We start from the raw sequence: 13,029 nt of genomic DNA on the forward strand, positions 1-13,029 counted from the left end.
AGGGACTGCACATTATGGAAACTTCTATAGATAGGATGGCTAAGATCATCCTATGGAAATTTTTTTTCGGCCTAACCTATTTATGTTGTGGCCCAACAAATGGATGGGTTGGATCATCCTATGGACTGGGGCGAATCATACTTTTAGAAAAATACAGGTTTATACAGTCAAACATCATATAAAATCTCTGTATTTGCATTGTAATTTCCATTAAGCAAGTCAGTGTGAGATTTTGGTTGTTTATAATTCTTTGTTAGAAATGGTATCAGGCCTGAGATTGCTTCTCTAGAACTAATCAACCCATAACATGTAGCAAAGCTGATAATCAAGCCAGTTTCAAGTTAGTCTACCAGTAAAAAAAAGCTGATAATCATGTTATTAGAAAAATAAATTAATGAAGTTATGCACATAAGAAAAGAGAGATCAAAATGAGGTAACAAAGCTGAAAAAATGTTAGATTAATAAATAAAAGGAATTGCTTTTGCAAAGATGAAAATCATGTTAGAGAAATGGATAAGAAAATCTACAGGTGGCAGAGGGTTTGGTCTTTTAGCATTTAGACCTAGCCTTAAAAAAGGGTAAAAGCCAATGTAACCAAGTGACAAAACAACAGAAGGCTACTGATATTGGCACTGCCATGTTTTGATAATTGCAACAACTCAGCTTGTCTTTTCTGTTTAATTGGGTCATGAGAGCTTTTTGGGAACTGTAATAACCTTTTTTTGGTGGGTAACTGTCATAACTTTTGATAGCTGTTTAAATAATAAAATTCACAATGAGTTTGTGCAATTATTAAAACATGGTAGTGCCAGTATCATTAGCCTAAAAAAAACAAAAAGATAAAGAAAAAGAAAAAGGTTACTCCTCCTTGCTAGATGTTAAAACAGAGGTAGGGAAATTTTGGGAAGTTAAAAAGGAATCTTGGTTGGAAAATTGGAATAAGTTATTGCACTTTTACCTCCGATTCAAAACCGCTTAGCCCACTTGGTTTTGGCCTTAATACCAAAAGGAAAAGTCCAAAACCACACGGTTTCTAGCCACAAAACAACTTTCACCAAAATGCATGAGAAAAAAGAAACCTCCTTTTCAAATAACAAAACCGCCTTCCACCTAGCGGTTTTTGTCCCAACATCTAAACAAGTGTCAGTTAGTTGGGGTTACCGATATTGACACTACCATGTTTTGATAATTGCACAAAATCCTTTTGTCTTTTATTATTTAAACAACTGTCAAAGGTCATTGCAGATTTGCAGGTCCCATTAAGCTCCCAAAAGTGCCATTATCAAAACATGGTAGTGCCAATATCAGTAACCTTAGTTGGCCCCAAACATCTATTTATTCTCCCCCTCACACCCAAACTTCCTCCTCCCAACTCCTTCCTTCTCTAGTTTTCATTCTCCCCTTTATCCCAATGTAATAATTCTCCTTTTCCCCCTTAGCCTTCTGTTTCAGTTCTTTTTTTTTTTCTTCTTTTCTTTGAGAATACCGTCTCATCTCATGAGTACTAACTCAACTTGGCTTAAGCTCTATCAAAATGCTAAATAGCCCACTTTTTTTTTGTTGCAGGGAAATGGGTCATTTTGGGTTCTTTGTGGTGGGTTTTCTCTCAATCTTAAAATCTGTCTATGGATATGGTGGGGGTGGTTGGACTAATGCTCATGCCACCTTCTATGGAGGGGGTGATGCTTCTGGGACAATGGGTATGTAATAAAATGAACATTTGTGGCTTTTTTTCACAGGAACCCTTTATTTGTAATGTTGTTTGATTGATGTTTTGTTTTGTAGGTGGGGCTTGTGGTTATGGAAACCTGTATAGTCAGGGTTATGGGACTAACACAGCAGCTTTGAGCACTGCTCTCTTCAATAATGGGTTGAGCTGTGGGTCTTGTTATGAGATTAGGTGTGTGAATGACCCTAGATGGTGCCTTCCAGGCTCTATTGTGGTCACTGCTACCAATTTTTGCCCACCAAATAATGCTCTCCCAAACAATGCAGGGGGTTGGTGTAACCCTCCTCAGCAACATTTTGACCTCTCTCAGCCTGTCTTCCAACACATTGCTCAATATAGGGCTGGGATTGTACCTGTTTCTTTTAGAAGGTATATCTTTATTTAACAGTCCTGAGACATTCTTTGAATTGGGCTCTAAAGTTATGTCTTTTTTGTTTTTCCCCACATCAAATCCTCCTCCTCAGACCTAAAACCCTTTTGTTTATGTGGATGTAGTTTACTTAAAATCATCTCTTGTTAGTGATTCTCACTGAGATTATGTTTTCTCTTTGCTCTGTTTTAGAGCAGAGTATCCTTAAGTGCCATTTATTACCCAAGAAGCATAGCTTATATTTGGTTCTTTTGTGGGTTACTAAAGCCTTCTCTTCTTTCTTAGTCATACTTTTTCTCCTCGTGAATGAGTATTCATGTTGGCTATTGAGATTGGCACTACCATGTTTTAATAATTTCACAGACTCGGTTTGTCTTTTCTTTTTTATTTGGCTTTTGAGAGTTTATCGGGAACTGTAATAACCTCTGACAGCTGTTTGGAAAAGAAAAAACAAGGTGAGTTTCCCGCACTTATTAAAACATGGTAGTGCCAATATCAATAACATCACTGGAATTGATATTGGCACTACCATCTTTTCACAAACTCAGCTTGTCTATTCTTTTTAATTGGCTTTTGAGAGTTTTTTTTTGGGAACTGTAATAACGTTGACAGCTGTTTAAAAAAGAAAATACAAGCTGAGTTTGTGCAGTTATTAAAACATAGTAGTGCCAACATCACATCATTGATATTGGGACTTTGGGAGTAGTTGGGACTACCATGTTTTCACAAACTAAGCTTGTCTTTTCTTTTTAATGGTTTTTGAGAGTTTTTTTGGGAACTGTAATAACCGCTGACCGCTTTTTAAAAGAAGTAAAGACAAGCTGAGTTTGTGCAGTAATTAAAATATGGTGGTGCCAACATCACTAGACTTCTTGTTGGTTATACTGTTTCTGCTGTTATTTTCAATTTATCTTTGATGGTGATTGATTTCCCCTTTTTTGGGTGCTGAGAGCTGTTTTACTTTGGGTCTTGTAGGGTACCATGCAGGAAGAGAGGAGGCATAAGGTTCACCATCAATGGACATTCCTACTTCAACTTGGTCCTTATAACTAATGTTGGAGGGGCTGGTGATGTTCATGCTGTTTCCATCAAGGGTTCAAGGACTGGATGGCAGGCAATGTCTAGGAACTGGGGCCAAAACTGGCAAAGCAACACTTACCTCAATGGCCAAAGCCTCTCTTTCAAGGTCACCACAAGTGATGGGCTTAGTGTAGTGTCCTACAATGCTGCCCCTGCTGGTTGGTCCTTTGGGCAGACCTTCTCTGGGGCCCAATTCAACTAGACAAATGCTAAATTCCAAGGGGGTGCCTCTATATTTAGGTCTACTTGATACTAGTACAGTATAGTGATAGTTGGTATTGGTAGTATAGCTAAGTGTTGGGTCAACATGAAAAGGGCTTATTTTAAGAGGGTCCTTCTCATATTAATTTTATAGTGACTTTCTATTCCCCCTTTTTAAGGGTCTTAGGGATAGAAACTCAAAATAGTAGTGTGATGTTCTGTTTAGGCAGAGGTGGACTTTTACCACCCGCCGTTAGTATACTAATGAGAGACTTATTTTTTGTTTCTCTTCTTTTTTATTTTTGCCTTGATAAGGTCATTGTAATCAGCTGGTTGCTGAATATGTCCTTTGCTCTGTTTGAGTTACTACTCAAGACCGTAAATGTAACTCCATTTACCTAGTAATGAAAAGCAGTTTATGTTTATGTGGTGCTGTAATTTTGTCAATTTCACTATCTTCAAACTGATTTATTGACTAAAGAAGGTTTAGTTATCCATACATGCATTTCAGTTCTTGCTCAGGAGGAAAACTTTAGTTTCGAATTAGGATATGTGATGTTTGAATGACTACCATTAATCTGGAAGCCTATTGTATGATTAGAAGGATTGATGATGTGGGAGTTTACTTTCCAAATCTTTTGTTGGGCCTCTAATAATTAATACTGTTGGTGATTGCATTTTATATAAGGTATTAGAAAATATTAATTATCAGGTGTTGTCGAGCACCCCGCCCCTTCTAACCACGTGGCACTTCTTTTATCCGACCTTTTGCTTTGCCTTGCCCACTCATGTTATTTTTGCACTAGGTTTCATTCCTATTTCTTTGGCAAAAAGAAAACCCAACGACCTCCTACGAAAGTCTTCTTTCGTACGTCCGCCATTGGTTCCATTGCCACTACCATGTTGCATGGATCCAATGCCTACCACAACGGATTTTACTTCAGAGGCTGAAGAACGTTTCCTATGTACTTACATATATATATATATACTTACATCCAATCTGTTCTTCGAACAAAATTAATATTCATATGTATTTTGAACAACATTTTCCAAGATGGTCCTCTGTTATATCACAGAAATTTTGTTTTAAGGATTAGAAATATGAGATTATTTTTGTTTTCGGGATTAGAAATAAGAGAGAATATATTATCAGCAAAGGAACATTATTAGTTCCTAGTCTAAGCAATATGATATAAGAGATTATTAATTTAATAGACCATTAATTATTAGAGTGCCAATTGTGCTTGTTCTGTTGAATGTTCCAAGTAACTACGCGTCAGACTTGCCGATGTAATTTCCGACTTCTTGGTAAGTAACAAATTAATAGCTTGTTTATGCTTGTGTGCTATAGAAATGATTTAATAGGGAAAAACATTCTGTCATGGAGGCTTATGGAATCTTTCTTTCAAGCTTTTTAATATTTGTACTTGAGGAAAAGTCCTAGATTGCTAACATGGCCATCATGTTGAGCTATGAGAGGAGCTGTATATGTATATTTGCTGGATTTGCTAAGGACCATTGCAGAAGGCATTTCGCGGATGGTCTGTTGCATGAGAGAGCAGCCGCATAGGCTAACTTTTCAATAGATTTTGTCTTTATTCATGAGATGGCTGCATTCTCATGCAACAGACAGTCCACGAAATGCCTTCTGCAATGGTCCCTAGCAAATCCCATGTTTGTAACATAATATGAAAACATTGGGTTCCGATGCCTACGCTTGTCATTACTATAAAGCTTTTAAATATAAAATTTCCTATAACTATTAAACACTGGGAAATGATAAATGCGCCTCTTTTCATCCCATGGGACACCCAGTGTACGTGGCAATCAGCCCCTCTGCAGTCATTGATACATTGTTCCTCGGTATCCCAAGTGATGAAAAGGGTCGCATTTATCATTTCCCTTAAACACCTTATAAATGTAAATTTCTTAATAGCATTTAGACATCTATACTACTAAGACTAGGCAAGGGCACCACCATTGGATCCACGTCACCAGATTGCATTTATAATAGAACTGAAAAATGTAAAAGTAAATTAATATCGAATGCACTTTGGTTATGTTGATCGAATGCACTTAGATTATGTTGATCCAATGAGAGTGCCCTTGGGGCTGTTTTTTTCAAGGGTGCCGTTCACTTTAGAATTCCTCTTATACCATCATACAAGGTAGCTCTAGTACCCAATGAAATGTCTAGAACAACCACAAGTTGTTCTAGATTTGAATTGGTGGACAACCACAAGTCTAGAACAATAAGGGTGATCCCGCAACAGAATTGGATGATCCTAAATAGGGGTGCAACTTGGGTCATGGTCAAGCCAAACCCGACAGGTTCAACCTGATTCCATCTCGGGTCAGGTTGGGAAAATCCACAGGTTTAATTTTGGGTTGGGTTAGGGTTGAGGCCTTGAACAATTCGACCCAACCCGACCAAAACTGAACCTGGCCCTTTCCCCTAATTTTATCGTGATCTTCAAAATCTTAGCTACATGGTTTCTTTTATATACTTTTGTTTTCATTTTTTTGCCCCGAGCCAACCCGAACCTCCGACCTGACCCGATTTAGAAAATTGGGTTGGGGTTGCAAGATTTAGAGGCGGGTTGGGTTGGGTTGGGTTAGGGTTGATCCTCTTCAACCCGAGGCTCGGGTTGAGTCGGTTTACGATTGAGGTAATGGCATCTCAAGTTGGGCTAGGGTTGACCTCAACCCGATCCAACCCGGCCTGAGTTGCACCTCTAATCCAAAAGTGTTTATCAGTAAGGCATCTTTAACAGTCCCCCAATAGGATCTACCAAATTAAAGGTCTTAGATTACACATGTGAGGTAAGACCCAAGGTTGATCATTAAGGTCATATCTTAATGTGTTTTCCACTAGTTAACTCATAAAATTTAAGCGCCCCACTCTAAATTTTTTCCTTTTTCCCCCATAAAATATTAATCAAGAAGCACTTTTTTGAATGAATCGTGTGCTGTTTTTTGTTTAATTAACAATAAAAAAGATCCTAACAAGAGAAACTCTGCTTTTGTTTGGCCGAATAAGCAGAATTGGTAGATGAAGTTTTAATAATTTAGTTCTGTCAAATTTACTGTCTGCATTTGCACCTAGTAAAAGCGGTTTTATTTTTTGGGTAGAGAATAAATCCAAGAAAGAAAAATTTCCCTATGTGGATCTGTAGTTGGGTATACTGTCAAAGCTGTTGCAACAACCTTGAAGAATTCAACAGTGGCTTTAATGAAGGAAGTTGAAAACTTACAACCTCTGATACACATGTTTGTTAACTGTCTCTCTTCATTAATGTGATGTTGGGTCGGTGTTTGCTTGGGTTTATTACATAACACATCAGTCAAACCAGTTCTGTTTATTTCTTGTGAAAATGGTGGTCAAGGTTTCATTTTACTAACTGGGTATTTTTATGAATCAAATTTACAATTCTCTCTCTCTCTCTCACATACACACGCGCGCACACACACATCAGGTGCACTTGGTTAATGAGGCCCTGGGGCTGGATTGAAGTTGGATACCTAACAACTAGGCCAAAAGCTCCGGAACATGGAACGCCTGCCTTTAGGCTATGATCTTTAAACTTGTCACATACCAAGCTGGGTCCCACCTACTCCTATACCTAGGCAGCCTCCCACTCAGGGTGGTAAATTTCCACCACACTTCCACATTTGTCGTCCTTGGCGGCCCACTCTGTGACGGCTTTCACTATGGCCTTTTTTTTTTCTAGGTAGCCCTTTCAGAGGTCTCCCCTTCTACGGCTGCTCACTCTAGGGCAACTTTAATATTGAATTTTTGCTAGGTAGCCCTACCTCTCCACATGTTGCTCCTTTTGATACTCGAATATAGGATGATACCAAATGTTAAGTACCTAACTGTTACAACAAAAGCTCCGTAGGCAAGGCCTTTTAAACCTGTCCGATACTAGGCTGGATCCCACCTAGTCTCAAACTTAGGCAGGCCGCAGGCCCCGCTCGGAACCGTAACAATTGAGAAACAGTTTTCTGAGAGGGTAATCTAAGTCCTAGGGGCTTCCATTTTGTTAAAATATAAAAGATTAAATAACGCCATCTCCAAAAGCGAGTAAGTGGTAAGTTTTACACGATATGAGAGCGAAAGGTCCTAAATTCAAACCTCGTTGATAGCAAATATCCACATGCAATCGCCAAACCCAAAAGAGGGGCCACATGTGCCATGTGTAGGCCAGACCCAAAAGAGGGGCCACACATGAAGGGGAGTGTTAAAGTATAAAAGATTAAATAACGCCATCTCCAAGAGCTTAAGCTGTTGGAGTAACTGGTTGTTTAACACATTTTAATAGGTTTCAAGCATTTATCCTGCCTGAACAGACTAATCTACCAGAAAGAAAAAAGCTAATTTTCTGCTGTGTGTTCTTTCTTTTAAATGCCTCCCCCTTGTCTCCTCTTTCTTTGTTTTTAATGGGTTTTAGCTGTGATAGAAGCCCACTATTTTTATCAACTTTTTTTTTTTGATGACGTAGGATGTCCCCACCCCCTTCGGGAGTAGGACTAGTCCCTACGGATACACGCAATGACCCACTCACCACGTGTATAAGGTAAGTTGGGGGGAAGGGGATTCGAACACTCATCAACAGCAAACCCGTGACTTTATGCCGAAGAGCCAACGCCTCGGTGGGTTCATTTTTATCAACTTGCTATTATTTATAACATTAGGAACAATTGCCAATGGATAAGAGAACTGCCAACGGCGGACACACTTTTGAAAAATTGTTAGAGGGATTAAATGGGGGTTATCAAGTCTCTAAAAGGGGGTTATCAACCTTCTAAATGGGGTTATCAAACTCTCAAATGGGGGTTATCAACCCTCGTTAACAAATTTTCAAAATTGTGCCCCCCCCCCCCCTCTTGTATTTTGGTATCCCATTGGCAATTTTTCCTAACATTATTTCCAGAGAATCGTTGAAGAAAAATGAAGCCCCATGTTAACCATGGCCCTTTTTTTCTAAAATTTGCTAACTAACTGCAAGTAAAACAAACACAATTTCTGGGTCTTTTCCCATTTTTTTGAAGCTTTTTTTTTTAGACTTAAATTTGCTAATGAAGTGAAAAATTGATGAAATGGGTTTTCATAAAAATGGTCTTTTTCTTCTGATCTTCTTCTAAAATTTCTAGGATGATATTTCTCTCAAACGTTACTGTTCTTCAGATTCAGATCTGAACCAGTATCTTTCTAGCAGAACATATAAACCAATCGGGTAAGAAAATGATAAGACAAGGTGGCTTTAGATAAGGTAAATGATCACAACCCAAGAAGTTTCCTGGAAATTTCAGATTGGTTCCCTGCTGTTCACGGGAGATGCGTTAGTATTTCAAGAAAAATAGATGTAAGACTATTAAAGACTATTGATATGGGCACTACAATGTTTTAATAATAGCACAAACTTAGCTTCATTCGCTTCTGAGAGCTTTTTGGGAACTATAATAACCTTTGACAGCATGTACATAATAAAAGACAAGGTGAGTTAGTGCAATTATCAACATATGGTAGTGCCGATATCAGGAGGCTGTTAAAATCTCATCTTCCAAGATTTTAATTGAAACATAATCTTTTATTCTGATGGGTGTTTTGAATTTAAAATTTGCCTTTTTCACTTTTAGTTGTAGACAACACTTTTATATTTTCTTTTATGAGTATTTTAAATTTTAGAACTTATTTAAATTTGTGTGTTTTTGTTGAAGGGGAATCAGTGACAGTGGCATGCACATGGCTGTCCTATGGTTGAATCACCTTTCCTTTTCAGGGTCCATATCATGATCTTTAATACCCAACTTGAAATTTAACTATTCATGGTGGAAAAAAATGTAGAAAGTTAAAGCTCAGAGGACTATTTTCATGATCTTTAACAATTCAAACTTGCAGTTTTGCCTTGTGGAGTAAAATTATTTCAAAATAAAGCCCATGGGCCCATTAAATTTGAAGAGATTGAATTTGAACTTCAAATTTCAACATTTTGATTCAGATCTTAAAGCAGTGGGCTGAAAAGAATTTCTAGATTTCTTTTGGGTAAATTGGGATTCTCTCTCTCTCTCTCTCTCTCTCTCTCTCTCTCTCACACACACACACACACTGAGTAAGGAATTTAGGAGAGTTTAAATGGTGTGTGGTATAGTCCAGTATTTTTCAAAAGAAACTGTACGGCCCACTCCAAAGGATGATCCAAACTGTCAATTTGTTGGGCCAGATTAGACCTGGCAAAAGCGACCCATGCCCGCGGGTCGACCTGACCCACCCGCAAATTTGAGGGCACGGGTCTGAGTTTTAGTGACCCGTCAAAACTAACCCGCGGGTGACCCAACCCGCAAAAACATGGGTCGGGTCGGGTCAACCCACGGGCACCCGCAAGTCACTTGGTTTTTTTAAGGGTGGTGATTTTGTTATGCTAATCTAGTTAGATGGCTTTTTTTTCTAATGCAAAGGATGGTGATTTTGTCATGCTAATCTATTTTTTAAGGGTTTGATGCCTGAATAGGTTATGGCTAGCACCATAGGTTGATCCCAACCCTCCGATTTGAATGTTAGAGGGTTGATCACTTGATCCTAACCCTCTATAGATCGGAGGGTTGGGATCAACCTATTGAAATGATTTTTGGGGCACAACCTATTTAGGCCGTGGGCCATCTAATGGACGGTTTGGATCATCCCACGGTGCTGGCCATACCCTACTTTTAAGTTTTAACATTTTCCTAAATTAAAAAAATCGTTTGAATTTAACCACTGTTTGAATTTGTGGGTGGCCCGCGGGTTGACCCGGCCCACCCGCGGGCCGCGTGGGTCACGTAAATTCTCACCCGCAAAAATGCGGGTCATTTCCTGACCCGACCCGTGTGACCCGCATCACCCGCGGGTTGACCCGGCCCGGCCCACCCGTTTCCCATGTCTAGGCCAGATCATAAATAGCCTGTGCTCCAAAAATCATTTCCATTGGAAATCCAGACCTTTTTTTTTCAATTAGGTTGTACATTCCATTTGGGTTTTGTATGGAATTTCTAACATAATATTTATGGGTCTGTCACTCATGAATCTTTTACATTAAGCCTGTTAATTTTAACATTTATGCATAAGAGGTGGAAGAAGCACAGAAGTACAGAACATTTATTAGTAATGTTCTATGTGTGGAAGTAACTTTCGTTTGGTTTATGTTCTTTCATCTACTTTTCTTTTGTTTGTTGTTGGTGGAGTTCTTTGGCTTTCCATCCAAAAAACACAAGATCATATTACATCACTATCACACTAGGTATATGGGCTTCATTAAACAAGTCCACTATAAATACAAAAGCAAGGCACATGAAATAATAAGAAACTAAGGGGTCATTTGTATATGCGGATTTTTGTTTGAAAACAGTGTAAAAGAGGGTTAATGATCACTGTTATTCCTAATCTCTCTCTAGACCGTTTACAAGATTTTGACTGTTTACGCTTCCCCAGGTAAAAAGCTACTGCAGCTTTCGTTTCATCCCAAGTATCGGCGCCCATAGCTTTTGTGGCAGTATTCGATTCTTCTTTTATCGGGTAGAGAGTCTTCAATTCAAAGACGTTCCTCCCAAAATTAAATACATAGTGCTAGAGTCAAGACTCCACCAAAATGGGTCAGAAGATCACATGGGACATGGCATGGCCCTGTCACCTTTGGTTTTCTGTTTTTCACTCTCTAGGCTCTTTTACTTTTAGAGGGTTGAAAGTTATATTTGCACTCCAATTTTTAATAATGGCACTCCTCTCATACTTTTTTTTTTTTTTTTTTTTCATATATTTTTCAAGAGGTATTCTAAACAGAAGAGCGCCCTTCCAAAAAAGGGTGAAAGGGCCCCTGAGTTTAGCAACCCTCAGGTCCAATAGAGGGACTGCACATTAGGGCTCCGTTCCAGTCACAGTAAAACTGTCCTAAAAAAATAAAATCCTGAGTAAAACTATTACATGGTGTTCTTTGGATTTGCTAGCGTCATGACAGAAGGCATTTCGCGGATGGTCTGTTGCATCTGACAGCAGCCAGAGGCTCACTTTTCAGCAGGTTTTGTCTTCATTCACTCTGTGGCTGATGATGGACGCTAGCAAATCCCTATAATCTTTTTCATTTTAAACTTTCCTCTTTTTGTGTTGGTCCATAGAGAGTTGCCATGCTTATTAAGTTATTAGGGACTTTCCCTTTGAAGCTCCTTCTTTGAGGACGTTGCTAAGTTGGAGAGATAGAGAATTCCTCTCGCTCTTATGTTCCAGAAGGCAAGCTAGATTTCCTCTTTTAAGCTCAATGTTATGTGTCGATCATCTGAGGGAGGAGCGGATTTTACCCCCAACACACGTACAATAATTACATTGTAGTTGTATCGAGAATCCAATAATTATTTGGGGAAAGAGGCCATCTCAATTAACAAGAAAATCCAAGTTGATTGTGAATTAAGCTGAAAAAATATTTCACTAATGGATGTGACCAAGTTCATGGTAGGGGTGCAACTCGGGTCGAAAAAAAGATCAGGTCGACTATTCCCAACCCGGGTTGAGTTCAGGTTGAGGGTTTGGCAACCGGACCCGAGTAAAATCAGTCATTTTTAATGATTTTTTTAGTTCTTTTAAACTTAAAAACTCGAGTAGGGTTGGGTTCGGGATGGAAAAAAGGGTTCCTCGGGTCGGGTCGGGTCGAACCTCGTCGGGTTAGAAATCGGGACGGGTCGGAAAAATGGGTTCCTCGGTTCAGGTCGGGTTGGCCTCAACCCAACCCAACCCAACCCGAGTTGCACCCCTAGTTCATGGGTAACTCCATGATAAAATATTTCACTAATCCAAGTTGATTGTTGATTAAGCGGATAAACAATGCCACTCTTATGAAATTCAGTTTGGCTGCTGCAAGAAACAGGTTAACAGGCCAATCCAAGGAGCTATTTCGATTCATTGAAAAAAAAATTATTAATTAAAAATTCTCTTCAAAAATATTTCATGGAAAAAATTCCTAGGTCAAGTAGGAATCAAATTTCCTAAAGAAAATACGGAATTTGTTTTTCCTACTTCCAAACACACTGTGACTGCTTCAGCTACTTTTGTGAAATCCAGAAATGGACCTTTGAAACATTTCTACTGGCAGGATCGACCGGCCTGTGAAAATACATAATAGATCCCCTAGAATTCATATGGGCACCCAATGTAGTTATCATTGGTCCATCAATTTGACCAATAACAACACAAGATGGTATGTTCAAAGGGACCCACCAAGGAGAACTTTAAGTTTGCTAGAATTTCCCTACCGCATGAGGTTTATTTTGACAAAACATGACAAAGGAAGTGTTCTAAGATAGTCTGATTCATGCATTGCTCATAGCAAAACCGAAAGAAAATGAGGCAGTCATGAATCGAATTGGAGAGACAACATTAAAAACCAAGGGTGGTACTTTTGAAGTACAACCTTCACGGGACTTGACAGTCGGGCATCATATAATTTCTCAGAACTTTAAACTTTGAGAGCCGGTAGGAGGACTTTAAGAAAAAGGGGCCCTTGAGTTGTGGAAAGTTTGCATATTTGTTGTTTCAAATAAAATGACAAGAATAGCCTTACATTGGGGTCCTATCTATGTGGAGGACAAGAAATAAATGATTTGAAATATTGAAAAAAAATGGACC

At 38.9% G+C, this 13,029-nt stretch overlaps 1 protein-coding gene across 1 annotated transcript; it reads left to right on the forward strand.

The window, feature by feature from the left end:
• The first annotated feature begins 1,325 nt into the window (after positions 1-1,325).
• Positions 1,326-3,805, forward strand: LOC143885803 (expansin-A10-like). The gene is made up of 4 exons (XM_077389865.1): positions 1,326-1,413; positions 1,567-1,700; positions 1,786-2,098; positions 3,075-3,805. Coding segments are annotated over exons 1-4 (756 nt in total). The 5' UTR covers positions 1,326-1,411; the 3' UTR covers positions 3,382-3,805.
• The last annotated feature ends 9,224 nt before the right edge of the window (positions 3,806-13,029 follow it).

Source organism: Tasmannia lanceolata, unplaced genomic scaffold (assembly GCF_043159265.1).
Source record: "Tasmannia lanceolata isolate RefF3 unplaced genomic scaffold, GAP_Taslan_0.1 ptg000009l, whole genome shotgun sequence".
In the NCBI taxonomy this organism is placed as follows: Eukaryota; Viridiplantae; Streptophyta; class Magnoliopsida; order Canellales; family Winteraceae; genus Tasmannia; species Tasmannia lanceolata.

Excerpts from the sequence above, each read along its gene's own strand:
- LOC143885803 (XM_077389865.1), top strand. Across the intron at positions 1,701-1,785 it reads TGATGCTTCTGGGACAATGG|GTGGGGCTTGTGGTTATGGA; the intron begins GTATGTAATAAA and ends TTTGTTTTGTAG. Across the intron at positions 2,099-3,074 it reads GTACCTGTTTCTTTTAGAAG|GGTACCATGCAGGAAGAGAG; the intron begins GTATATCTTTAT and ends TGGGTCTTGTAG.